Consider the following 25,882-nt stretch of genomic DNA (forward strand, 5'->3'; position numbering starts at 1 on the left):
CCATCTTCCGGGATGAAAGGAATCTGCCTAATTATGTCTTTTGCGTCAATGCATTCATCGCGCCAATTACGAACAAAATCATTTGAGTAATTGTCGCTTCGTAAACTATGCAACTTTCATTGATTTGCTGATGGACGTGGACTTGAATGAAAACAGGAAAGCAAAACTGGTCAACATGTAAGTGATACACCAAGAGATTAGTTTGTTCTCAATTACCAAAATATTATTTATGTATTTATTTAGTATGCTACTAAAACTATTAAAGCGAAATAGTGATGACATGAGCGAGGTCGCGTCATATAAAGATTTTAAAAACGAGAATGAAGCTATAAAATGCAAAAGAATACAGTGACTATAAGGTTTTGTTATTCATCAATGATGATGCTTTGAACTGTTGAAGAGTACTTCACCAGTCATCCTGTACATATGTTACTTCTAGAAATGGATAACTAATATACGGTGTAGCGTTTTATTTTAATCATAGTTGCAGCACAATTCAGCAATCAATATTTGAAAATAAATTGAGTTTATGGAACCGAGTTTTTTACATCAGAGAAAACTGATCGTAATCTATTTCAGACGATATTCACAGGGACAATAGTGAGCTTAAAGAACGTCACAATTCTACTTTAACGACTTGTGTTCAATAATAGATAAAAGATATTAGAAAAAATTAATCTTTGTTACTACCGCCTATAACACGGAACATCATAAATATCATTCCACTTTCATCTTCTCCATGCTACTTAGTTACACAAAAACAGCGATGTAGTTTATACACATGTTGCATACTCTTATCATATTTCTGGTAAGAGCGGCCAACTAAGTATGCGCAGATTACACGAGCGGATTGACTTAGCACGATCATATGTTTACCAAAATAAAACAAATGAAATAAATAGCGATCAATTACACGCTATCAATAAGGAGAACGTCAGAAATAACATCGTCCGACTCAAACTTAACAATCGCATTCTTGGCATCCGCTCGTGACGCCGGATTTTTGTTGAGAGTCCAACGCGCTCTGCGTTGCTAGGAGCTCTAAATGTCTAGAACATTTAGTGCCCTAGGTGCTAAGGGCTTAATGACTGGTGCGATCTTCTAATTAAACTTTTCCATACATGTCATGCTAATCTTGTTCAGTAGATACAGTAATACGTTAAATCGTGTTAATAATAATAATTTCGATTATTTGTCGATACCCTGCGTTCGAATCAAACAATGTTTTATGCACGAAAGTTAAAAATATATAACATAGACCATAAACCATCTCACGTGGCAGGTGACGAGGGGTTTATTAGTCAAAAGGAAGGAAAATAACGCCGTAAAACTGTTTCGCCGGGCGTTAAATAATTTTTATCCCACAGAATGACTACATTAGATTTTTCTCTACCAGCGTGAATGTGCTTAGATTTTAAGATTAATTTAAATAGTTACATAAAACCCTATAAGAGTGTCTATTAAGATTTGTTCTAGTTTCATTTAAAATTAATATGAAAATAGATGACGTGCGATAAATGTTTATATTATTATGGTTAGGGTGATAATAATTTCGAATTATATTCTAAGTGTTATGTCAGTGAATCAATGTGCGACAAATCAAAAGAATTATTTTGTGTGTATTTCATAATGTAACCGAACTCAGACCGAAGACGCTTCGATCCCATCAGCTGTGATTCTATTTTCATCTTTTACAATATAAGATAAACAACTTTTATTGCAATGCTAAATGTTACGAACTATTTGCTTTTAATGTTTGCAATTAACTTGTCTTTTTATAAAAATGTCTAGGTAGGAAGTAGACTCAATTTTGTCATTTACTACTATCGATAGTCATGAAAAAGTATTATAGCTCTTCTGACCTACTTTCAGCCACAAAAAAAAACACTTACCAAATTTGTAGATAAAGTATCCCAAAGATTAAATAAATATGTTTTATACAGAAATTTTAAAATGTCACTACATAGGTTTTATTGTTTCAGTCTTAAGTATTTTAAACATATTAATAAGTTACATCTTTTAGTGTTACTGATATATAATTTAGTTGTTGTTTAAATTCTTAAAGACCTGTTATAGAGAGAGTAAGTTCAATCAAATTACAGCTTATATTCCTCCGATTGGGCTGCTAAAAAAGATTTTGACAAATGTTTTCGCCAAGGAATAAAATAGGGAGAGGAAGTTAGTAAAAAGTTTTTGTTGTATACATCTTTCTTTCTTAATATATAAAAATCCAGTGTCATGATGTATGTTCCCAATGAGCTCTTCACCAACTAAACCGATTTTAATGAAATTATCCTATAACTTAAGATATAGGATACATTTTATTTCGATTAATTATCCCAATCATTTAAAATCTTCATATTACTCAGCCACAGCAACGTGTTGCTGGGTATGCAAGTATTATATGATTATTTAAAAAAAAGTACAAAACACAAAAGTAGAAAAAAATTTAAATTGGCACACATGGCAGACATCAGCTTTCAGAATTATAAAAATCGGTTCTAAGAGGATGAGTTAACAAATACAAATAAATTCGGTCGAATTTATAACCCCGTACAATAAGAATGCAAAACTCAAAATATTAATTTCATTTATTGTTGACATATTTTTGAAAAGTTATATTTACCTATAATACCATTTAACAATATCATTTTTCTATTTATTAAAATATATGTTCGATGTCAGTGTGTGCAGTCTCAAATATGATTTGTAAATGTTTCTGGCGGCGAGCCAACTGCCGGCGCGGCAGTTCGATTCCACATAAATATACCTTCGTTCTCAAATTAGAAAAAATAGACAATCTAGCTCGAAAATGAAGTTGACATGAATATTTTGGATTTTCTATATAATTGAGTAGTATATTTCTTAAGTTCATTCATTTCCTCAGTCTCCCATTTACCTAGACTAGGCTGGATATGCAGAGTCCCTCTATTGGGTGGAGCCATTAACAAAGAATGGAACTTTACTTGAAATATAATATATCGTCAAGGTAATGCCATATGAAATAGTCACTTTAATGTTCGACAACTGATTAAGATTTTAATTATGTTTTCACGGGAACACACAACGGAGTTCTGGGTCATTATTCAAAAAGAAACAGTGTCTCTTTTATAGTGTGTGCAACGCTATGGTAACAATATATTATTGCTGAGGATGTCAGTGCGCCCAGCATGGGACACTGAGTGCACACGTGTTGCGTCCAAGCGATTTGTGTATGCAGTGCTTTTTGATGGACATAACTTCGATTTAGGTACAAAAATAACGATAAGTTTGTGTGTTTATTAGCAAATAGTAAGTAGTAGTAGTAATAAGTAAATTAAATACGAGTCACGGTTGAGATAAAAGTTATTGTAGTATTGATTTGAATCCTTATTAAGTCAAATATATACGCTATTATCTGCCTCTCTTCATTGTAAGTTTTGAAGATCAGTAGATACTGTAGAGTCTGTTATTTGGGCTTATAAGAAGTTGATAACTTCTGTTTCAAAACAAATACATAAGACACTGGTGGTGTGCGACACCGTCCACTGTCTTAGTTATTTTTGTGTTGCGTTCAATAAGGAAAGGATAAAAGAAAGAATAAGGAAAGGTAAGGAAAAGGATACGAGCCTCCGGCTCCCCCACTCCCCGAAAGAAACACAGCAGCATGCTACTAATTCACGCAGGTCTTCTGTGGGGGTGTGGTACTTCCCCGGTGCGAGCTGGCCCAATTCGTGTCGAAGCGTGCTCGACTCCAATTTAACTAATATTCAGAATACATTTGTTGCTCTTTCGCGTGAAAACCATTGAACGGATTTTGATTATACTTGGCAGCAATATAGCTAATATATCATAATAACATATAATCTATACACAGCTAGACACATATGCACCATCAATTTAAACCGCCAATTACAATAGAATTTAAACCGTCATGGTGTCCATTACTCGTAACACTAAATATAAAAACAACACAGATTATAAATAAATTGTCCCAACAGAAATAAATTGCCAACAAAGTGAGGCGCTTCACGGCGGCTTCGAGCAAAGCTTTTCCAACACAGTTACCGCGATCTCGTGGCTATTTCAAGAAATTTATATCTTGATATTTCTGTTCTATTCTCTACGTCTTCAAGGATGCAAGAATTGTATGTCACTCCACGTCTAACTAAAGTATTTTATATGTATCAACGCGTTTCAAATGCGAGTGAATCGAAATACTTCCTGCTGATAATTTTGTTCTACTCATATTAATGTTATGAGCAATGAAGATTAGCAACGAAGACAAATATTTGCTGTTGCTTGACCTTGATTCGTCTGAAATTTGATAAACATGTAATGTAATATTATACATGAAAAATGGTACGATAATTTTGTTTAAAGTTATTTCTCATTGGAACTCTTTTCTCTCCACTCATATTCAGTCAATGAACAAGCGAATATCAATTTTTGATTATCAAACTACAAACGCATTAAACGAGATTTCTTCGAATTTACGTGAAATTATTAAATCAAAATTTCGGATATATACATGACAGGATTAAAGATAACACGAAATCTATAATCGTTCTGTAATGCAAATCACGTTGGTATCCCTTTCCTCATCATCATCAAGCGAATCAGGTACTTTCTGTTACATCTCTTTCTTTAAAATTAATGTATTTCTTTTGCATTTCCAAACATTTTCATCGTACAAATTATAGAAATATTTTAAAGACACAAACTGGACAATAATTTATCCGTCGTTAATATTAAGTTGCAATGACTCACAGTTATTTCACACTGTGCTATTTTGAACCGAGATTACATCGCATAACACATTTCATGAAATGAATTATTTTTACAACTTGTTAATGAAGTCTTTAGAATTTTATAATTCGTAAATGTACAGTTTCAGATAGTTAGATAGGTCGAGATGATGCTGATAAAATGAAAGTTAAAGTAGTAAATAAATAGAAATTAAAAAAATATATCATAATATCATTGAATTAAAGGCAGACATTCATTATATTTCTGTCGTTCAGTTATGTTACGTCGTGTGTTTAAATGTTTTCACAGAAAAGAAATGTAAACAATACAAATTTTTCTGTGTTAATATATTATATTATACTTTTGAATACTTGAATATAACATTCATATGTTACTAAGATGTGACGTGTAAAATAGTATTCTACGACTACGTAGCTACGTACGTTAGTTTATGATCGTTTTCATATGTTATGTCAGTAGTTAAGGAAATATAAAAATAATTAAAAAATCAGGATTTCTATCAATTTTATGGCTGTTTCTCATTTATAGCCAATTAATGAACCAGTTGATTGCATTTGGCGGCTCATGAGTCAACGTGTTTATTAATTTTACTAGCGATATGAATGTTGTATAATTAGGCGAAATGTGACAACGTCCAAGCTAATTGCTGGGGTTTGGTAGTACCTAATGTATTTATTAGCTTTCGTGTCAAACTCTTGGTTAATGACGAAGTGTATTATGGGTCACCTTTGTGTTTTGTGGTTTCGAATGTTGAGGAAATTTGTCTGATTTTATGGACTTTTTGTGTGTAGGTGTGTAAGTAAATGCATTACATTTACCTACACATGCATGTGGAATTTGACTTTTTGAAATGAGATATATCTGATTAAAAAAAGGTTTAATGTGACTAGTAGAAAAGGAAATTTATTTGGTAACAACTTTAAACTTGTAACTTATTTAATATGAATTTATTTAAAGTTATTCATAAATATTTATATGACCTTCGACGTTAATTGATTCCTTTCTTAAATCCTTCCTTACCTTAAAAAAATTACCATGATCTTACTGTACATAGAAGTAGTATGATAAAACTGTATTCATTTCAAATGATGTTTGTATAGATATGTGTGTGGAGTCTGTAGAGCTTCGTAGCTAGCTACGGTAGTAGAGCCTTGTACCACAAAAATTTTGCAAGTATAATTGAATTAAGGTTTCATTTATCTTTTATTATTTATTTTTGTCAATTTATACACATTACGTCTTATGTTTTCTTGTAGAGTTTCGTATTGGACCCAACTCTTGAATGCCTAAACAGATTTAGATATTAACATGTACTTGAGGACCCTATTGTAGAAAATATGGTAGGTGAATTTAAAGATATATATTTTGATTTATTGCATAACGAACTAATTGTTGAAATGTATTCAGCAACTAGTTCGTAGAGTCTTTACATAATGTGAATCAAAATAATTTAAAAGTTTATGAGTTCCAACATAACATTTTAGCAGAAGAATAGAAACGAGGAAAAGGATTTTGAATAACTGTATGTAATATTAAATGATTGACAGTATTTTTTTGCTTCTGACCGATGTGACTAAGAAAAAGATGTCGTTTGTTCATGTTGTGGATATATAGGCAAACAATTGGGTACGAATTTATGAAAATACTAGCTGCGCCCCGCGATTTTACCCGCGTAAGTCCGTATCCCAAAGGAATATCGGGATAAAAGTTGCCTGTATGCTATTCCAGTTATCCAGCTATCTACGTACCAAATTTCATTGCAACCGGTTGAGTAGTTTTTTCGTGAAAGAGGAACAAACACACACACACACACACATCCTTACAAACTTTCGCATTTATATTATTAGTAGGTTTGAATTTGCATTTTTTTACAATCCATGTTACACAAAAAGAAATGTATACACAAAAAGAAATATAAATAATCGTAAATGAATTATGAACTATAGTTATCTAGCTCGATAACAGGAAAGGTGACAATATTTTTAATGTGAATACGTAAAAAGTAATGTTACACATATTTAACATTATTGAATTACACATAATTGAGTGTCTGTGAATTACATGTCGAAATTGCTTCTAAAACCAAATAGCGTCTTGTCTCTTATTTATCTCTCGACAATAATATTATGAGGATTGGAATAGCACATATTTTTATATAAACTTACAAAAATACTCAATACAATTATATAATCTAGTGAATAGAATTGATGCATTCTTTTATTCGGTTAAAATATGTATATTTTTATAAACCTCTACTCACACATTTTCCTCATATAGATTCATGGAATTAAGTTTAAGAATCCTTTATTTCTTAGAGCATATAACTTTGATTCATCAATCATTTACATTACATATTACAGATATCTATATTAAATTATGATTTATTATTTTTCATATAAGCGAATATTTTCCAAACACAAAATTTTGCGCATACACGTATTAGCTATATATTCACAAAAAAACGTTGCAATAATTGCATTAACCATTCAAAACTACAGAAACATACAATTATAAAGTGCTTAGCGCATGCGTGTGCGGTGTACGCGCGGCGAGCGCCGGCGCGCGAGTGTAAGCTAAGCTCGCCTGAAGCAGCCCAGCAGCGGCGAGCAGCATCCGCCTAAAATGGGGTGATCGGGCCGCCGGTATAGCGGTGTCGTATTGCCGGTATAAAAAGCGACGAGGCGCCCCGCCGCCGGTCAGAACGGCTTCTAAACGTGAGTACGCACGTATGCTCCCGTGCGTCCAGTGCTTGTGACGCGAGTGATCAGTGATACCGGCCCAAGGACGTCCACGGATTGGATTGTGTGTGCGTTTGTTTTTCTTCTATGGTGATGGACTGATCAGTTCAGTGTTTGATAAAGCGTTATCCAACGGTTCATTGAATTCTGATTGATAGATACGACTTGATAGCCGATACCAGCTGAAAACATGTGTTGATTTTGTAGATGTCATTAATATCCAGTTCGAGTGCTTTGAGCTTTAAGTGTTTGAAGTGATTATCCGACATTGCAAGTCTTTAGTTATAAAGGTATTGCTTTGATAAATTGAAAGCACATAAAGTAATTATAAATTTTAATCTGAATTAGTACATTTTGAAATTAATAGAAAAAATTGGCACATGTTGCAATAAATCATTTTAACTATTAATTAAATATGATGAACGATCAGAATTCTTGAGCCGCCCATCGCCATAGAAGCGCACAACAATCGCGCTCAGTTAAATTCGTTGGCGTCGCTCCAGGCTCGCATTCCTGTGACGTAACATCCGCGAAGGGCCAGCGTAATCCAATAAAAACGCGCGCATAAAACATATTACGCAAAGCGTTCGCTGGCACCGTTCCCAAAGCGGCTACTACTCGGATTACAGCCACAAATAGACGCACGGGGGCCTCTGTTCATTCACGAGTCGCTAGTGATACCTAACCCGTGTCGTGTTCCGCAGGAAGGCTCCAGGGCTCTGTTCTCGTGTCTCGACTAGCCCAAAGTCTCGTTAGCCCTCCGAAATGCCGAAGCCAATTGTTCAAGAGGGCGAGGACCCCGATCCGACCCCATACCTGTTCGTGTCACTCGAACAAAAGCGTATCGACCAGAGCAAGCCCTACGATGGTAAGAAGGCTTGCTGGGTGCCGGACGAGAAGGAGGGCTTCGTACAGGGTGAAATTAAGGCCACCAAGGGCGACCTGGTGACCGTCAACCTCCCTGGAGGCGAGGTAATTACCAGCGAACTTCCTTCGAGAGAGCGGATGAATGATAAGAACGATAAGGATGATAGATTTAGTTAAAACTAGGACTTTAGTCTTAAATTGAGTAAAAGTTACTTAAATTAATAATGAATAAAGTTTATAGACGAAATAACTGGCAAAGCAAGTTAGAGTTCTGTTTCTGAGTCGAGTTAGGTTAATAAAATATAACAATACGGCTGTAAAGAATTAGCTTTTAATGATTAAATTGAAATTATAATTACATTGTATAACTCTCTAATGCATATATCAAATGAGCAGGAGAAGACATTAAAAAAGGAACTCCTATCGCAAGTAAACCCGCCGAAATTCGAGAAAGTCGAAGACATGGCTGATCTGACCTACTTGAACGAGGCTGCCGTGCTTCACAACCTCCGACAACGATATTATGCGAAACTTATTTATGTAAGTAGGCGCTAAAAGCGCCTTTACCACTATTATAATACTGATGGTTATACTTTTTCCCGCAGACCAAAGACTTCAAGAAGGACCTTGTATCTCAAGTCAACCCGCCTAAATACGAAAAATGTGAGGATATGTCCAACTTGACATACCTCAACGACGCTTCGGTTTTGTATAACTTGAAGCAGAGATATTACCATAAGCTCATTTACGTAAGTCGGTGCGACGAGGAGTTGCAGCGTTGCAGTGTGCATGCCTCTCCTCTCCTTCCATCCGTGTCAGACTTTGGATAGCTACTAAGATGGAAATTTGTGCCCTAATGGATACGCGCAATTAATTATGGATCGATCTTTCTGCTCCTGTTTATAAATAAACGGACAGCTCTGTTACGGTCTATTTTGGATCTGTTTTATGTTGCACTATTTTCGGCGTAACAAGCCGTTTCATTGAGAATGATTTTGCATTATGAAAGCGTATTTATGCAAATTTAATATTTTATATTCAAAAATAATTCAATAATTTAATATTTTCGACAAGAATTGTACTAAGTTCTACATAGGAATTTTTTTCTTAACAAATACATGCTTCAAATTGAATTCAAAAGCATAATACATTTACAATACAACAGTAAATATTATCTTATTATTTATGCTACATAATTAAAAACTGGCTAGAGCTAGTTCATTTATAAATAATACGAAAGTTATCTAGTATCACAATCAGTGGCCTCATCCAAGTAACAATTCTACTTGGTAGATAATTCAAAGAATACAAGCAAATAAATAGAAGATTCTACATCCAAGTCTACACGTTCCTCCCTCCTCCAATTCTTCTACAGAGCCGCACTTGAAACCTCATACTCGGGCCAAGTCGGTGAAGGAGCGTCTGGATCGCGTCACTAATTTTTTGTTTAGACAATTAGTCGATGTTGTGTCTAACTTCTAGATTGTTCTAAGGTCGACAGAGCAAAAGGCATCGTAAAATGTCCTCGCTCGTCACTTATACTACGTTTTTTTTTTATTTTTTAGTTCACAGAATTTCCCATTTGTTAAAGTTGGTTACATTGTTTGTAATTATTGTAGAGTAGTTTGTATTTAAACTCCTTATAGAATCGCTACTTACTACGGAACTTAAGATACTTATTAACAACTAGTAAAATTGAATTGTGGGAAATTCTACGAACCAGGGTTTTATTGCAGAGATAAAGTATCATTACAGTACTCCTCTGCAGTTGTGTTTTTCTATGTTTGACTGGTTTTCAGAATTCATATAGAAGATTTTTTAATAATATTATTGAGAACTTATTCGGGTTCTCATTACAGATAATTTATCATTAAATGTATGTAATAATGTTCTTGGTTTGGGAAAATTAACTGTTCCAAATCTTATTATCTTATATTATTATGTATCTGCAAGGCAAAAAGTAGTCCTGTAACAAGAACTTTATTATATATTGTGTTGTGTGTTCATTACGAAGTATTTTTGCACATTCAGTGAAGTAAATCTAATTTGCAAATACAATTGCAAAATATAGGCTATACAGTACACCCATGTGTGAAGAAACTTCAAATTACTCGCTAGAAGAAATTCTTACGCGTGTGCAATTTAACCTATACTAATATAGTCTACAAACTTAACGCATAATTACGCTCCGTACAGACTTACTCGGGTCTCTTCTGTGTGGCTATCAACCCTTACAAGAGGTTCCCCGTGTACACGACACGATGCGCCAAGCTGTACCGTGGCAAGCGTCGTTCGGAAGTGCCGCCCCACATTTTCGCCATTTCCGACGGTGCCTACGTCAACATGTTAACCAACCACGAGAATCAATCTATGTTGATTACGTACGTATAATATCTTCTATAACAAAGGAAAATTAATTCTAAAACTTCAGATTCAATCAGTCTAAAAAGATGTAATATAAAAAAAACAAATTATCCGTTCATAGAGAAAGCACCATCAGTGCTTTTATTTGAAAAGTTTAAATTGATTGTTCTGCATCCATGATATGCGCAAATATATACCTGATACTCAATATTACAAAAACCAATTCAAATATTGGAAAAGTATACTATCAATCATTATAAACTCAGAAACAAATGTCCATGTCAAAAAGCTAAAAAACCAAAAATCTTGGACAAAACGTATGCAAGTGCTTCGCTGAGTTCTAACCATAAACCGTACAAACCAACAGCGGTGAGTCTGGTGCTGGTAAGACTGAGAACACGAAGAAGGTAATTGCGTACTTCGCCACCGTTGGTGCCTCCCAGAAGAAGGACCCCAGCCAGGAGAAGAAGGGCTCCCTGGAAGACCAGGTCGTGCAAACTAACCCTGTACTTGAAGCCTTCGGTAACGCCAAGACCGTCCGTAACGACAACTCTTCCCGTTTCGTAAGTATTCTATGTAACTTATATAACTTTATATGAAGTTAAAAAAATATTAGTAGTTTGTTAGTTTTTTAGTTACTACTAGTTATTATTGAGAATCGATCATTCAACAATTAATGAAGGCATTCTAAGTCTTTCATATTAAAATCTACATATTAGTCAAACAGAAGTTTTATAATTTACTTATACCATGTCTTCTGTCATCCCCAGGGTAAATTCATCCGCATCCACTTCGGCCCCTCTGGAAAACTGGCTGGTGCTGACATTGAAACTTGTAAGTTAATATTTTGTTATTTCATCTTATTTGTTAACTCTACTATTTTTTAAATCATTCTTAAATTTATTGATTTTCATAAAACTGTGACTAAAAAAATTGTAATATAGATTGAAATGCAGTTAGTATTAACGAATTTCTATTATCACACAGAAGAAACTGATAATATATTTTTTTTTTGTTGTATTTAAAGAAAATATAAGAAAACAAAAGATGATAATCAATTGATTTTAATGCTTGTTTCTTCCTTTCTTATTGTAAACTAAGATGATCCTTAACTCTTTGTTTCCTGCAGATCTGCTGGAGAAGGCCCGTGTCATCTCCCAACAGGCTCTTGAGCGTTCCTACCACATCTTCTACCAGATGATGTCTGGCTCCGTCCCCGGACTTAAGGGTACGTATCGGAGACCTGGCAATGGATGAGAAGCCTTCTCACAAATGACTTATATTTTGGTTCTAAGCATTAGTTTCAGAATGAAAATGTTTAAGGAATAAAACAAGTGACTTGAGTTGCAGATACTGCTAAAATATTGAATATTGTTTAAGTAATGGTCCACACCTAGGTATATCTATGGTCTCTGATTATAAATTAGTAAATTTTTATTACATTTTCAGTTACGAATATAAGGCCCTAGTGCAAATAATGCAGATTATTTCATCAAATGTATGTAGTTGCTGATTACACTGAACAATTCATTATTTGTACATATTTACCTTTTGTAGTATATAGTGTTGTATTACGTTTATGTACTATGTGTTCACCATGTTCCTAATTATAGACCAGAAATTAATATGTATTCAATTGGGTTTCAAAATTTAGACATGTGTTTGCTGTCAAACGACGTATATGATTATCACATCGTATCACAAGGAAAAACTACAATCCCCAACGTTGATGATGGAGAGGAATGTACTTTGACCGACGTAAGTTTGGCCTTCTGGGAGCCGAAGGCTTGTAGATCCCATGTTGTTTGTCCTCCCGAACGGTCGCCGCATACAACCGGCGCCGGTCGGGCCATCTCACCACTGAACGTACCGAGATGACCTATAGTGTTCCTAGTTTAGACCCCAATATCAGAGCATGCTAGTTTTCCTGTATACCTACCACACCAAATACCAAACATGACTGTCATTGGTGTCGTTTTATAGCTAAGTGCCTTTTGTCCAACGACATCATGGACTACAACATCGTGGCCCAGGGCAAGACTATCATCCCTGGCGTCGACGACGGCGAGGAGATGAGGCTCACAGACGTATGTCCACACTGAGACTGCTGGCTCGTCACTATACGCTCTTCTAGTCACTGATTCTGCTTGCTTTGCTTGCGACTCGAAACAGTCACATCGTGTCTGTCAGATGAATATTTATACTGCATGAAAAATAAAATTGCTTTTCAATATGAATATTTTGCTCATTCAAATATGCATGTTTTGCGATTGTAATCTGACGGGCACACAGCCATCCCAGCAACATTCCCAGCGAGCGCTTTGCACAGGTTTTTATCACGAAACAACCTTATAACCTATGCACCGGCACACCCTCCCCTTATATTATAATATGAACACGACACGACACAGACGATAGGAGTATTAGGGGAATTGCGTTAGGATGTGTTAGGGAGTTCCGAGGGTTACCTAATTTCACGTAAAACTTATGATTTGTTACTTCTCGACAGACATGTGTATGTTGTCCAACGACGTATACGATTACATGATCATCGCACAGGGTAAGATTACCATCCCCAACGTCGATGATGGTGAGGAATGTCAATTAACAGATGTAAGTGGTATCAAAATATGAATGACCCCGTAATTGACCACCAAATATGCCCTGATAGATATGTATTATGCCCCTTAGATGAGAGTCTTACCAATGTCCAGAAGACCGGATACAAAAAAGATGTATAAGAACCCTGTGCACTCTCAGATTAGTCGTCGTAGATGTTACCTATTAGTTTTATATTGCCCAATTTCCTGTGCCGAAAGCGCAACGTCTCCCATGCCATGCCGTTTAACGCTCGTTCTTCTCACTCACACCATTATTTTTATGTGTTACTTTATACAATTACTAAACCCAATATTTTGTTAAATATCTTATGAAACTTTAGTTTTGTTCCCTTTATAATGTTATATAACTAACTTGTTATTATTATCGTGAAATTTGTATTAAATTTATATACTTATTGTTATACCTCATCCAAAAGAGAATGAAAACCTGTAAATAATGACAATTGTTCAAATATTCTTTACATATACTTTCGAATATGAGATATCTAATCCTTTGATACAACTGTAGCAAGCCTTCGACATCCTTGGTTTCACCCAAGAAGAGAAGGACAACGTATACAAGATCACCGCCGCTGTCATGCACATGGGTTGCATGAAGTTCAAGCAGAGGGGTCGTGAGGAACAGGCTGAGGCCGATGGTACTGAGGCAAGTATCTTCATTATCTTATAAAATTATTCAAATTATATTCTGCAAGTTAGCTAAAGGAAAAAGTTTTTTTATGTATAATTTAGAGTCGAAAGTTATGGCAAAGAGAACAGAATATTCATAAAAAATTGTCTTAATGTCATATAATTCTCTTGCAGGAAGGTGAACGTGTTGCCAAGCTCCTCGGTGTCGACTGCCCCGACCTATACAAGAACTTGTTGAAGCCCCGCATCAAGGTCGGAAACGAGTTCGTGACCCAGGGTCGTAACAAGGACCAGGTCACCAACTCCGTCGGTGCCCTCTGCAAGGGTGTCTTCGACCGTCTCTTCAAGTGGCTGGTCAAGAAGTGTAACGAGACTCTGGACACCAAGCAAAAGAGACAGCACTTCATTGGTGTACTGGATATTGCTGGTTTCGAAATCTTCGACGTAAGTATCAGCGAATCGACCAAGCTAATAGTAAGCGACAAACGGAAGCCCATACAGCGACTTACTTGAGTAAGGTTCAAACTCGAGTGAGTTTAAATTATATAAAATTTAAATTGTTATATTTAGAAAACTGTTCTTTAAGAAGTTACATTTAAGTTTTTTTCCAATTTAGGAGATAAAGTTACGTGATATTCAAGATGTTTACAATGATCGAATTATAATTTCTATGATATTAATTTAATTTAATTCTTAGTACAATGGGTTCGAACAACTTTGCATTAACTTCACCAATGAGAAACTGCAACAATTCTTCAACCACCACATGTTTGTGTTGGAACAAGAAGAGTACCAGAAGGAAGGCATTCATTGGGAGTTCATTGATTTCGGAATGGACTTACTGGCCTGCATTGACCTTATCGAAAAGGTATACGGGGTGATCGAACCCTACGTCGACGCACTTTGGGTGTTACAAGTGTTTGTTTAACTATCGTCGTATCTTGACTACTAATGGTTTTACAGTTTACCTCTAACTAATTCATTGTCGATTCTCACTTGGGTGTCGTATTGTTCATAAAGTACAACGGTTTCGAGCAACTCTGCATTAACTTCACCAATGAGAGGCTCCAGCAGTTCTTTAACCATCACATGTTTGTCCTCGAACAAGAGGAGTACAAGAAAGAGGGAATCACGTGGACTTTCATCGACTTCGGCATGGACTTGCTGGCTTGTATCGATTTGATCGAGAAGGTAATAGTCCGCCGGCTCCTAGGGCTCGTCGTCGCCTGACCTACAACAGAAGAAGATTCTGTGTTGCACCATGTCTATGGGGATAGACGTAGCAGCGTCCAGCACAATAGTTCGCATAGGGACATAAACACCTAAATACGGAATGCAATCCGTAAACCCAACTACGGAATGAGATCCGTAGACCATCCGAATTTCCACTTAACACTAACCAATTCTTATACTTATCTCCCTGCAGTTCAATGGTTTTGAACAACTCTGCATTAATTTCACCAACGAGAAACTGCAGCAGTTCTTTAACCACCATATGTTCGTACTGGAACAAGAAGAATACCAGCGCGAAGGCATCGAGTGGACTTTCATTGACTTTGGCATGGATCTCCAACATTGCATTGACCTTATTGAAAAGGTAGATGGCGGTAATGCAACTATGAACGCTTGCAACTCGCCACGGTCCATGAGCAAAGCTTCTAAATCCAACTCATATAACAAATCGGGAACGAAGGCTTTTCTCTACGGACATACAAATGCTATAATGTGTTGTGTGACGTGTTCTCCTTTATCTGTTTACACTCTTCAAACACAAAACAATAAATAACAATTACACCTACACATGTACCTAACAAGAAACGTAATATTTTCATGTTTTGACAACAGATGAACGGGTTTAATCAGCTTTGTGTTAACTTTACCAACGAGAAATTGCAACAGTATTTTAACCATTTCATGTTCATTCTTGAACAAGAGGAATATGAAAGAGACGGGATTAAGTGGAATTTTATTGATTTTGGTATGGATCTCCAACCGACAATAGATTTAATAGAGAAGGTATTAGAAGTGTATTTCACTTGCACTAAGCTACGTAGGAGGCTCAAACACGAGTTAATATCAGCCGCAATACTACGATTATTAATTCTAGAAATAATAGGCAATTAGTTGAGCGAAGCTCACTTACTGTATATAAATTATAATGTATAGATTATTTTTGTAAAATAATTGATAATTGTTTAATATTTAACTGCTATTTATTTGGAAGAAAAAATTAAAGCGCAACATAATTAACACTGAATAAACTTGCTATTTAAAACTATAACACACACGGACACATTTCAATATGCATGATGCTTTATTATAATGCTTAATTTAGTTTTAAGATTACATTCACACACTTATCGTTACAGTATATGTGAGTCTCATGAAAAACGATTTTATTTTTTTATAGTTATTATAGTTAATACTCGTAAGTATAAGACAGCCTCAATCAATGATTGGTAAAAAGTATACATGCAATTTCACATATTATAAAGTGTAAAACTTCCACAAATTTAAACTTCTTATACATTTTCGTTACTTGCGACGTTTTCATGAGACGCCTCTACGATTTCTACGTGCTAATATATCTGGTCCGGTTCCAGCCCATGGGTATCCTCTCCATCCTTGAGGAAGAGTCTATGTTCCCCAAAGCCACCGACCAGACCTTCGTTGAGAAGTTGAACAACAACCACTTGGGCAAGTCTGCTCCTTACCTGAAGCCCAAGCCCCCCAAGCCCGGTTGCCAAGCCGCTCACTTCGCCATTGGTCACTACGCCGGTAATGTAAGTATATCCTTTGAATTTTATAAATTTAAACAAGTAGTACACAATAAATTGAACTGTGATCATATTGTTAATTCGCACTTTGCAAAGTTCGATATTTGTTTAATTCCTGACTTACATTCTGGTTAGCCCGTCCAAGTCATTCAGCTCAAATTACTATGATAAACAGGTCGGTTACAACATCACCGGATGGCTGGAGAAGAACAAGGACCCCCTTAACGACACCGTGGTTGACCAGTTCAAGAAGGGATCCAACAAACTGTTGGTTGAGATCTTCGCTGACCACCCTGGTCAATCTGGTGATGGTGGTGCTGCTGCTGGTGGCAAGGGTATGTTGCGAGTTGTGATTGACCTCTATAGTTTATTTTATTGTTCATAGCATAAATATCTGAAACTGCCATATTTCTAATTATATATATTGCTCCGTTATTTTGTATGGAGTCCAAAAACTCTTATTTTCATTTATTTGCAAAATCAGGTTTTTTATATGTTTAGTTCGCACATTTAATTTCACAATTCTAGTTTTAAAAGTATCCTTAAATTATTGTTTTTTTTCTTAATAATTGGCATAATAATAGCTATTCATTTTACATTTAAATTTTTATAAATCATTTAGATCTATTCCAACGTGTTTATTCGATATGTATAATAGATAAAGCATAATTACATTTTCTGATAAATAAATTTACAAAACTAGGAGCTGGAGGCAAGCGTGCCAAGGGTTCCGCCTTCCAGACCGTATCATCACTTTACAGGGTAAAAAGGAGCACGGCTACGAATTTAAGCTTCTGTGTCACGTGGCTTTTATCCTCGTCTATACCTTCAGGGCTAACAACTCCACATTTAGCTTCAATATTTACTTCAGTATAATCTCTTTGCAGTCGTTAGCCCTGAAAGTTTAAGCACTGTCCGTCTGTAGTTGTAGGTTTTCAGCGCAGATCATAATGTGTCGGGAGTATCGTCTGTCCTTGTCTTAGATATGTGATTGTCTTAGTATTAATGTCTGTTTATTAATGTAATTCATAGGCGGTCGCGGTAAGAAGGGCGGTGGTTTCGCTACTGTCTCCTCTGCTTACAGGGTATACAAAATTATGATTATAAGTTATTATTCATTTTCATCGAGTGTAGAATACTACATGGATGTAGCTACACTCGCCACTATATCTGAATGATATAGCTGTTACAAATTATCACATAAAAGGGGCTGCAATCGCCTTTTTGTTATTTTAAAATATCCTCATGTTTTCCAACCCCATGACCATCCACACGAATTGCACTTCGTGGGTTTAAATACTTCAAGAAATGAAATACAAATGAAAATACCGCAAAATCGTTGCTAATATTTTAACAAATTGTTTGATTGTTTGTGTGTGTGTGTCTAACAAAAATCTAATTATATGTTCACAATTCCATCAAAATACTATGTGTCTTCATTTCATATAAGTGTGGCTTTATATGTTTAGTTAGAAATTACTCGCTGTGTAAAAATAAGAGATGAGTTCCATAGTCTTACAAAAAAAAACATTTTTTAATTAAACTACGTTATAACTAATACTATGATTGTTAAATTCAGTAAGAATAACAAAACAAAAACTTCTCTGAACATCCTTACTTTTTTTTGAGAAAATGTATAAATCCAGAAAAAATGCTTATAAGTGATTCATCTTTAGGAGCAACTTAACAACTTGATGACCACTCTGAGATCCACCCAACCTCACTTCGTACGTTGTATCATCCCCAACGAGTTGAAGCAGGCTGGTGAGTAACTTTGTAACTTTATACTCACATACGAGTATGTAAAAAGTAAATTAACATAATAAACTAGTTTAAGAATTAATCAAATATAACCTTCCATAAATTAAAATACTCGGAAAAAGAGGATCATCGCTCTGAATTGTTAGAACGTACTTAAAAATAGGAATAAATTTCTTGTAGCTGTTTATCAAATATTAGTGCTTCAAATATAGTAACATGCTAGATCCAGCAATGATAAAAATAGCTTTGCTGAGGTTTTATAATAAACAGCCAGATACCGCACGTCGTGTAGGCGGAGACTGAAATATATTTATCGTGTTACTCAGATGGTATATTTAAAATAACGTTTATTTTATGTGCAGCAAAACACATTTTCGGATGACTAACTCTTTCCTGCTTTTTTAATATCCAAATATCTGTGTGATGTCTACTATAGCTTTGATCTCAAGTAGACCTTGTACATCATGCAACACCTAATATTTAGGAAAGAAAATAGAACTTTCGTTTTTATGTTGATTCTAGTAATAAGCTGCAATGATAAAACTGAAAAGAAGTACAATAGATAGATAAAGTAATAATATTGAAAACCAAGTAACACGTTCAATTAAATGTATATTCATTGTTTAATGAATGTTATCAATGTAGCTTTTTCGATAATTCTTTCTTCCAACATCACTGACGCAAACTCTCTTTTGTCAGGTCTCATCGATTCCCACCTTGTGATGCACCAGCTCACCTGTAACGGTGTGCTTGAGGGTATCCGTATTTGCCGTAAAGGTTTCCCCAACAGGATGGTCTACCCTGACTTCAAGCTCCGGTAAGTATCGCTCGATTGGCGTAGACACCAAATATTCCTGGTTGAACATTTGCCAAATAGACTGCAGACTCATAAAATTAATATTTTATTTCATATCTGTTACTTTTATAAATAAATAATTTTAGTTCGCGAGTCTAGACAAAATTCTTTTAGCTCTGGAATATTCGATGTTTATTCTCGTACGTGCAACAGCCGCCCCGATGACGTCATCCACAGCTATGCACTATGAGTAACTATTTTAAAAGTGTGTCACTGAATTGGAATAGGTGTTGAGTTGCTAACTCACACCTGGATACATACAAGTTTTACAAATATGACAAGGATTGATTTTAACGTAATATTTAATGGACAGTTACATGATTCTTGCACCAGCCATCATGCAGCAAGAGAAAGATCCCAAAGAAGCAGCTAGGAAATGTCTGGAATCTGTGCAACTTGATCCCGAAAGCTATCGTATAGGTCACACCAAGGCAAGGATACGCGGAAGCGTTTAACCTAGTAGTTAGCGTTAGAAACCTAGTAACATTGTAAAGCTCTTACGAAAAGAGTTTCACTTTTACATGGAGTAATGTTTCCGTTTCTAGGTTCATTTCATACACGAATATTTAATTATGTCGTGACAAGGTTTTTCAGGTTTTATTCCTTACAATCCGACGTTGACAAAATACGTCGGAGCGAGTTATTCTATTTCTATTGTTTGACTTTCCCTTACCGTGTGACCTCATTGTTTGAAAATGTAGCTACAAGATCCTGGCCCCTCAAGCTGCCGCCAAGGAAAGCGATCCTAAGAAAATCGCCCAAGTTATCCTGGAAGCAACAGGCTTAGATGTGGAATCTTACCGTCTCGGTCACACCAAGGCATGTTATAGTTGAATTGATTTCGGTTGATGATCCAAACACCCGCAATGGAGCTGTGGTTTTCAATGCTTGCATTTAGGATCATTCATATCGTAGTGCTTGCCTCATAAGAATCCAACTAGACTATGATTCCTAATCCTTAAGAGCCTTCGCTACTTCGGTTCTTAATTAGTTGCCCTTTATCATCTTTTTTTGCTATATTATGTGATTTGTGTGCTCCTTTAACGCAGATACAAAATTCTGTGCCCGAACCTGATTAAAGAGCCTATGTCACCGGAGAAAGCCACCGAGAAAATTCTCGAACAAACCGGCTTGGATTCGGAGTCTTTCAGGCTCGGAAAGACAAAGGTAGTGATGTAGATCCTTCCGACTATTCTATCCTTTGATGCACGACTTAACTTTCATTTCTATCACTAGCAAAAGGTTTGATATTTCGTATTACTAATGTATGTTTATTGGCTTATTAAAAGCACTTTTGGTGTACTTTTTTGCGATGTTTTATCATATATATTTATTATATAATATTTATTATTATGTGAAATGGAATAATGTTCCATGAAATATTAATTTTGTATATTTTTTTGTGTTTAATTTCATAAATTTGTTATTATTGTCTTTAGACTTAGTTTAACACGTGGTATGGGAATACAGGTATTCTTCCGCGCCGGTGTCTTGGGTCAGATGGAAGAGTTACGTGACGACAGGTTGTCCAAGATTGTGTCTTGGCTCCAGTCTTACATCCGTGGTTACTTGTCCCGCAAGGAGTACAAGAGGCTGCAGGAACAGAGGTATAAAACTTATTCATACCATTCACTCAAAAAATATAATAATTTTCAAATCATTTGAATCACTTTCACACTTTCAATTTTTTTTGACAGAATCGCTCTCCAAGTTGTCCAGCGCAACTTGCGCAAGTACTTGCAGCTCCGCACCTGGCCATGGTGGAAACTGTGGCAGAAGGTCAAGCCCCTTCTCAACGTCACCCGTATCGAGGATGAGATCGCGGTGAGTAAGCTTCCGCACACCTGACGCCTTATGATTGAGCACTGTGACCCATAAAATATTTCGATGAGAGCGCATGATTCAGTTCCCTACAAATAGAAACGACCGCGCCCACCTGGCGGTTACGTGACACCGCCGCACCTGCCGCGTCCATTTCTGGATCCCGCCCCACTCCAGCGGCTACGCGCTTTTTCCATACACAATGTAACGCATGCGGGGGCGAATCTCGCGCCCGCTGGAATTCTCCAGCGCCACTCAGTAGCGGAACGGTCGGCGGCGCGCGCACCCCCTTTCCATACCTTTCGAACGAACCGAAATATTGCATTCCTATTTTTTATTTATTTTAATGCTGTGATTAATTAAATATTAAATATGGCAGCGAATCATTTGTCGATATGGGATGGTGTGGATAAAAGTGAAGTGATTTTACAGAAACTCGAGGAGAAGGCACAGAAGGCCCAGGAGGCTTTCGAGAAGGAAGAGAAACTCCGCAAGGAAGTTGAGGCCCTCAACGCCAAGCTCCTTGAGGAGAAGCAAGCTCTTCTGGCTAACCTCGAGGGAGAGAAGGGAACCCTATCTGAAATTCAGGACCGCGCCAACAAACTCCAAGCGCAAAAGTCCGACCTCGAGAACCAACTTAGGGTAAGTAGATATAGGAATTTGCAGTCATTTTTTAAAATATTTATTATTTGTAATTTGTTGCTGTTCCAAATGAAATTGAATCATGAATTTTGTCATTGGTATTATATAAATGTAAATTTTTTTAAAATAATATTAAACAGATGAGTATAATAATATTAAACATAGCCCGCGAAAAATGACTCATGGCAGAGCTTTTTTTTTTCTAGAACAAAAATATTTCGAGCCAAATTTGTTAAGTCTAACATTGTTAAGATTCATTTTACATACAAAATGTTTTGTTTAACTGAGGTTCCTTATATAAACAACCTTGTTTATATTTGAAATTGCGTGAGAAGTTTAAAATTACATTGCACATCTGTAATGTTTTATTGCAAAGTTTACTACTATTGATGTAATTACAAATTGATTGACAGGAAACAGGCATACGCAGTTATTTTTTATAGTACATTAGTGGGTTGATAATAACGGAATGACTTATATTTTAGGACACTCAAGACCGCCTCACTCAAGAAGAGGATGCCCGCAACCAACTCTTCCAAGCTAAGAAGAAGTTGGAGCAGGAAATCTCTGGCCTCAAGAAGGATGTCGAGGACCTCGAACTTTCCGTCCAGAAGTCTGAACAAGACAAGGCCACCAAGGACCATCAAATCCGCAACTTGAACGATGAGATCGCCCACCAGGACGAACTCATCAACAAGTTGAACAAGGAGAAGAAGTTGCAGGGTGAGAGCAACCAGAAGACTTCTGAGGAGCTCCAAGCTGCCGAGGACAAGGTCAACCACCTCAACAAGGTCAAGCAAAAGCTCGAGCAGACCCTCGACGAGCTTGAGGACTCCTTGGAGCGTGAGAAGAAACTCCGCGGTGACGTCGAGAAGCAGAGGAGGAAGGTTGAGGGTGACCTCAAGCTTACCCAGGAAGCCGTCGCCGACCTCGAGCGCAACAAGAAGGAACTCGAACAGACCATCCAACGCAAGGACAAGGAAATCTCATCTCTCACCGCCAAGCTCGAAGACGAACAATCTCTGGTCAGCAAGCTCCAGAAACAGATCAAGGAACTGCAAGCCCGTATCGAAGAATTGGAAGAGGAAGTCGAATCCGAACGCCAGGCCCGCGCTAAGGCTGAGAAGCAACGCGCAGACCTCGCCCGCGAGCTCGAAGAGTTGGGTGAGCGTCTTGAGGAGGCCGGTGGTGCCACCTCCGCTCAGATTGAGCTGAACAAGAAGCGTGAGGCTGAGCTTAGCAAGCTCCGCCGCGACTTGGAAGAGGCCAACATCCAACACGAGTCCACCCTCGCCAACCTCCGCAAGAAGCACAACGATGCCGTCGCTGAGATGGGTGAGCAGCTCGACCAGCTCAACAAGCTTAAGGCTAAGTAAGTATACTTGTAATCACATCACTTATATTTCAGAATAAAAAGACCATATAGCTTATCTGGCCCTTTAGAAAATGCCTGCCTGTTAAGTCATGAATATAGCGTGTTGTCAATTTAGCTAAGAAATCTTGGGTTCGAAACCCATTCTTACATTAACGAGGTTTCTATAAGAAGCAGATCATACAAATAGCTTAAGAACAATTGCAAATGATATTTTATTACAGAATTCGATAATTCATATACTTCTTTATGAGATGCAAATATCAAACAAATTAGAAAAACGACAGTATTTGCGACAGTAAAATATAAAACGTAGAAAAAATAATAATTTCAATTTGTGTTATCGCATATTAGGCTCTAGAAAAACTTTGTGAAAGATGATTTGATCAAGATCAAGAAAAAATTGACAGGTTTAGAATGCGTGTTCTAAAAATAATCATAGGCAATTTTAAAACATCTGAAAATAGCGAAGTATTGAAAAACAAGGTGTGACGTAAGGAAGTCTGGATAATAATAACTTGCAACATTCAGGGCTGAACACGATCGTGCGTCATGCTACAACGAGCTTAACAACACGCGCGCTGCTATTGACTCAGTAGCTCGGGAAAAGGTAACATGTCACGACTAGAGGCATGTCTACCAGGGTGAACCTGCATGGTACTCACAGACACACCACTCGACAAACATGACATTATCTGGCAATATTACGGCGTCGTAAACTCGATTAGGTTCGAAAACTTGCTAGGGAATTTTGGTATTAAACATTTTGTGTATTCCATGTATCCAGGGCTGAGAAAGAGCGCTCTCAATACTTTAGCGAAGTCAATGACCTTCGTGCCGGTCTCGACCACTTGTCCAACGAAAAGGTATAAAAGATGGAAAACATCGTGTTCGCTTCGGCGATGCAGCGCTTCAAGCTTTTCACAAATGAGAAAACAGAAATAGCCAACACACTTCTCATATACAGTTCATTGACTTTCCTAATCAATAATTATGATACCTAACATAGAAATATTCCAATATTAACAACGAAAAGCGCATGACTGCCGCTTCCAAGTGAACTTATTTAAAATAAAATTAACGTTATTAAAGTAAGAAAAAAATGCATGACATTAATAATTAATAGAAGATATAACTAAATTTGTTAACTTCATTAAAAAGAAAAAGTTTGATTCACTAATCCGTCTATTAACAATTTGACCATTTGTAGTAATTATATACATATATTATAAACGTGTATTGTTATATTTAAACGTAGATAAACAAATAAATTCAGTGGTAGTTTATATTTATACAAATTATAATTACATTTTCAACTCATCAACATTTAACATGGCCTTTTTGTCCAATAAAAAGTATACGTCTAGATCGTTATTTGATATCATTTAAAGAGGAAATATTAAATTCCCATGCCATAACAATTGTTCGATAGTTTCGTATTAATTTAATTATTTTACAATTAGGCTGCCCAGGAGAAGATCGTCAAGCAACTTCAACACCAACTCAACGAAGTCCAGAGCAAGGCTGATGAGGCTAACCGCACTCTTAACGACCTTGACGCTGCCAAGAAGAAGCTGTCCATCGAGAACTCTGACCTGCTCCGCCAATTGGAGGAGGCTGAGTCCCAAGTATCACAGCTGTCCAAGATCAAGGTGTCCCTCACCACCCAATTGGAGGACACCAAGAGGCTTGCCGACGAAGAAGCAAGGGTAAGATTAATTCATATTTTATAAACAAATAAACAGATTTTTATGTTAGGTACCTTCGATTATGTAAGAAAAACAAATGTGCTATAGAAAAATTAGCTTTTAAGCCACGTGGCACAGCTAAGATTTTTATATCTATTACATAATTTATAAATAAAATAGTTATATTCATTAAATATACTTTTTGTTAACAGGAACGCGCTACCCTTCTTGGCAAGTTCCGCAACTTGGAACACGACCTGGACAACATCCGCGAACAAGTGGAAGAGGAAGCTGAAGGCAAGGCTGATCTCCAGCGCCAACTCTCGAAGGCCAACGCCGAGGCCCAATTGTGGCGCTCCAAGTACGAGTCCGAGGGTGTTGCTCGCTCCGAGGAACTCGAGGAGGCCAAGCGCAAGCTCCAGGCCCGCCTTGCCGAAGCCGAGGAGACCATTGAATCCCTCAACCAGAAGGTTGTTGCTCTCGAAAAGACCAAGCAACGCCTTGCTACTGAAGTCGAGGACTTGCAACTCGAGGTCGACAGAGCCACCGCTATCGCTAACGCCGCTGAAAAGAAACAGAAGGCGTTCGACAAGATCATTGGTGAATGGAAACTCAAGGTTGACGACCTCGCTGCTGAACTTGACGCCAGCCAGAAGGAATGCCGCAACTACTCAACTGAATTGTTCCGCCTTAAGGGTGCCTACGAGGAAGGTCAAGAACAACTCGAGGCTGTCCGCCGTGAAAACAAGAACCTCGCTGATGAAGTCAAGGACTTGCTTGACCAGATCGGTGAAGGTGGCCGCAACATCCATGAAATCGAGAAGGCTAGGAAGCGCCTTGAAGCCGAGAAGGACGAGCTCCAGGCCGCTCTTGAAGAGGCTGAGGCTGCTCTTGAACAAGAAGAAAACAAGGTCCTGCGTGCTCAACTCGAGCTGTCTCAGGTCAGACAAGAAATCGACAGGAGGATCCAAGAGAAGGAAGAGGAATTCGAAAACA

At 36.9% G+C, this 25,882-nt stretch overlaps 1 protein-coding gene across 1 annotated transcript in view; it reads left to right on the forward strand.

Moving 5' to 3' along the window:
- Positions 1–7,359: 7,359 nt before the first annotated feature.
- Positions 7,360–25,882, forward strand: part of LOC119830898 (myosin heavy chain, muscle) — a 22,669-nt gene continuing 4,146 nt past the window's right edge. Inside the window, exons 1-24 of the mRNA XM_038354085.1 lie at positions 7,360–7,463; positions 8,192–8,459; positions 8,960–9,103; positions 10,551–10,735; positions 11,086–11,281; positions 11,489–11,552; positions 11,848–11,946; positions 12,373–12,476; positions 13,848–13,985; positions 14,144–14,413; positions 15,396–15,566; positions 16,573–16,752; positions 16,922–17,081; positions 17,779–17,831; positions 18,423–18,510; positions 19,207–19,324; positions 20,413–20,530; positions 20,834–20,970; positions 21,061–21,187; positions 21,617–21,826; positions 22,312–23,198; positions 23,986–24,064; positions 24,662–24,907; positions 25,099–25,879. Of these exons, the coding sequence (XP_038210013.1) occupies positions 8,253–8,459; positions 8,960–9,103; positions 10,551–10,735; positions 11,086–11,281; positions 11,489–11,552; positions 11,848–11,946; positions 12,373–12,476; positions 13,848–13,985; positions 14,144–14,413; positions 15,396–15,566; positions 16,573–16,752; positions 16,922–17,081; positions 17,779–17,831; positions 18,423–18,510; positions 19,207–19,324; positions 20,413–20,530; positions 20,834–20,970; positions 21,061–21,187; positions 21,617–21,826; positions 22,312–23,198; positions 23,986–24,064; positions 24,662–24,907; positions 25,099–25,879 (4,762 nt within the window). The 5' untranslated portion in view covers positions 7,360–7,463; positions 8,192–8,252. The remainder of the gene's footprint in view (positions 7,464–8,191; positions 8,460–8,959; positions 9,104–10,550; positions 10,736–11,085; positions 11,282–11,488; positions 11,553–11,847; positions 11,947–12,372; positions 12,477–13,847; positions 13,986–14,143; positions 14,414–15,395; positions 15,567–16,572; positions 16,753–16,921; positions 17,082–17,778; positions 17,832–18,422; positions 18,511–19,206; positions 19,325–20,412; positions 20,531–20,833; positions 20,971–21,060; positions 21,188–21,616; positions 21,827–22,311; positions 23,199–23,985; positions 24,065–24,661; positions 24,908–25,098; positions 25,880–25,882) is intronic.

The sequence above is a fragment of the Zerene cesonia genome, chromosome 12, assembly GCF_012273895.1.
Source record: "Zerene cesonia ecotype Mississippi chromosome 12, Zerene_cesonia_1.1, whole genome shotgun sequence".
NCBI lineage: Eukaryota > Metazoa > Arthropoda > Insecta > Lepidoptera > Pieridae > Zerene > Zerene cesonia.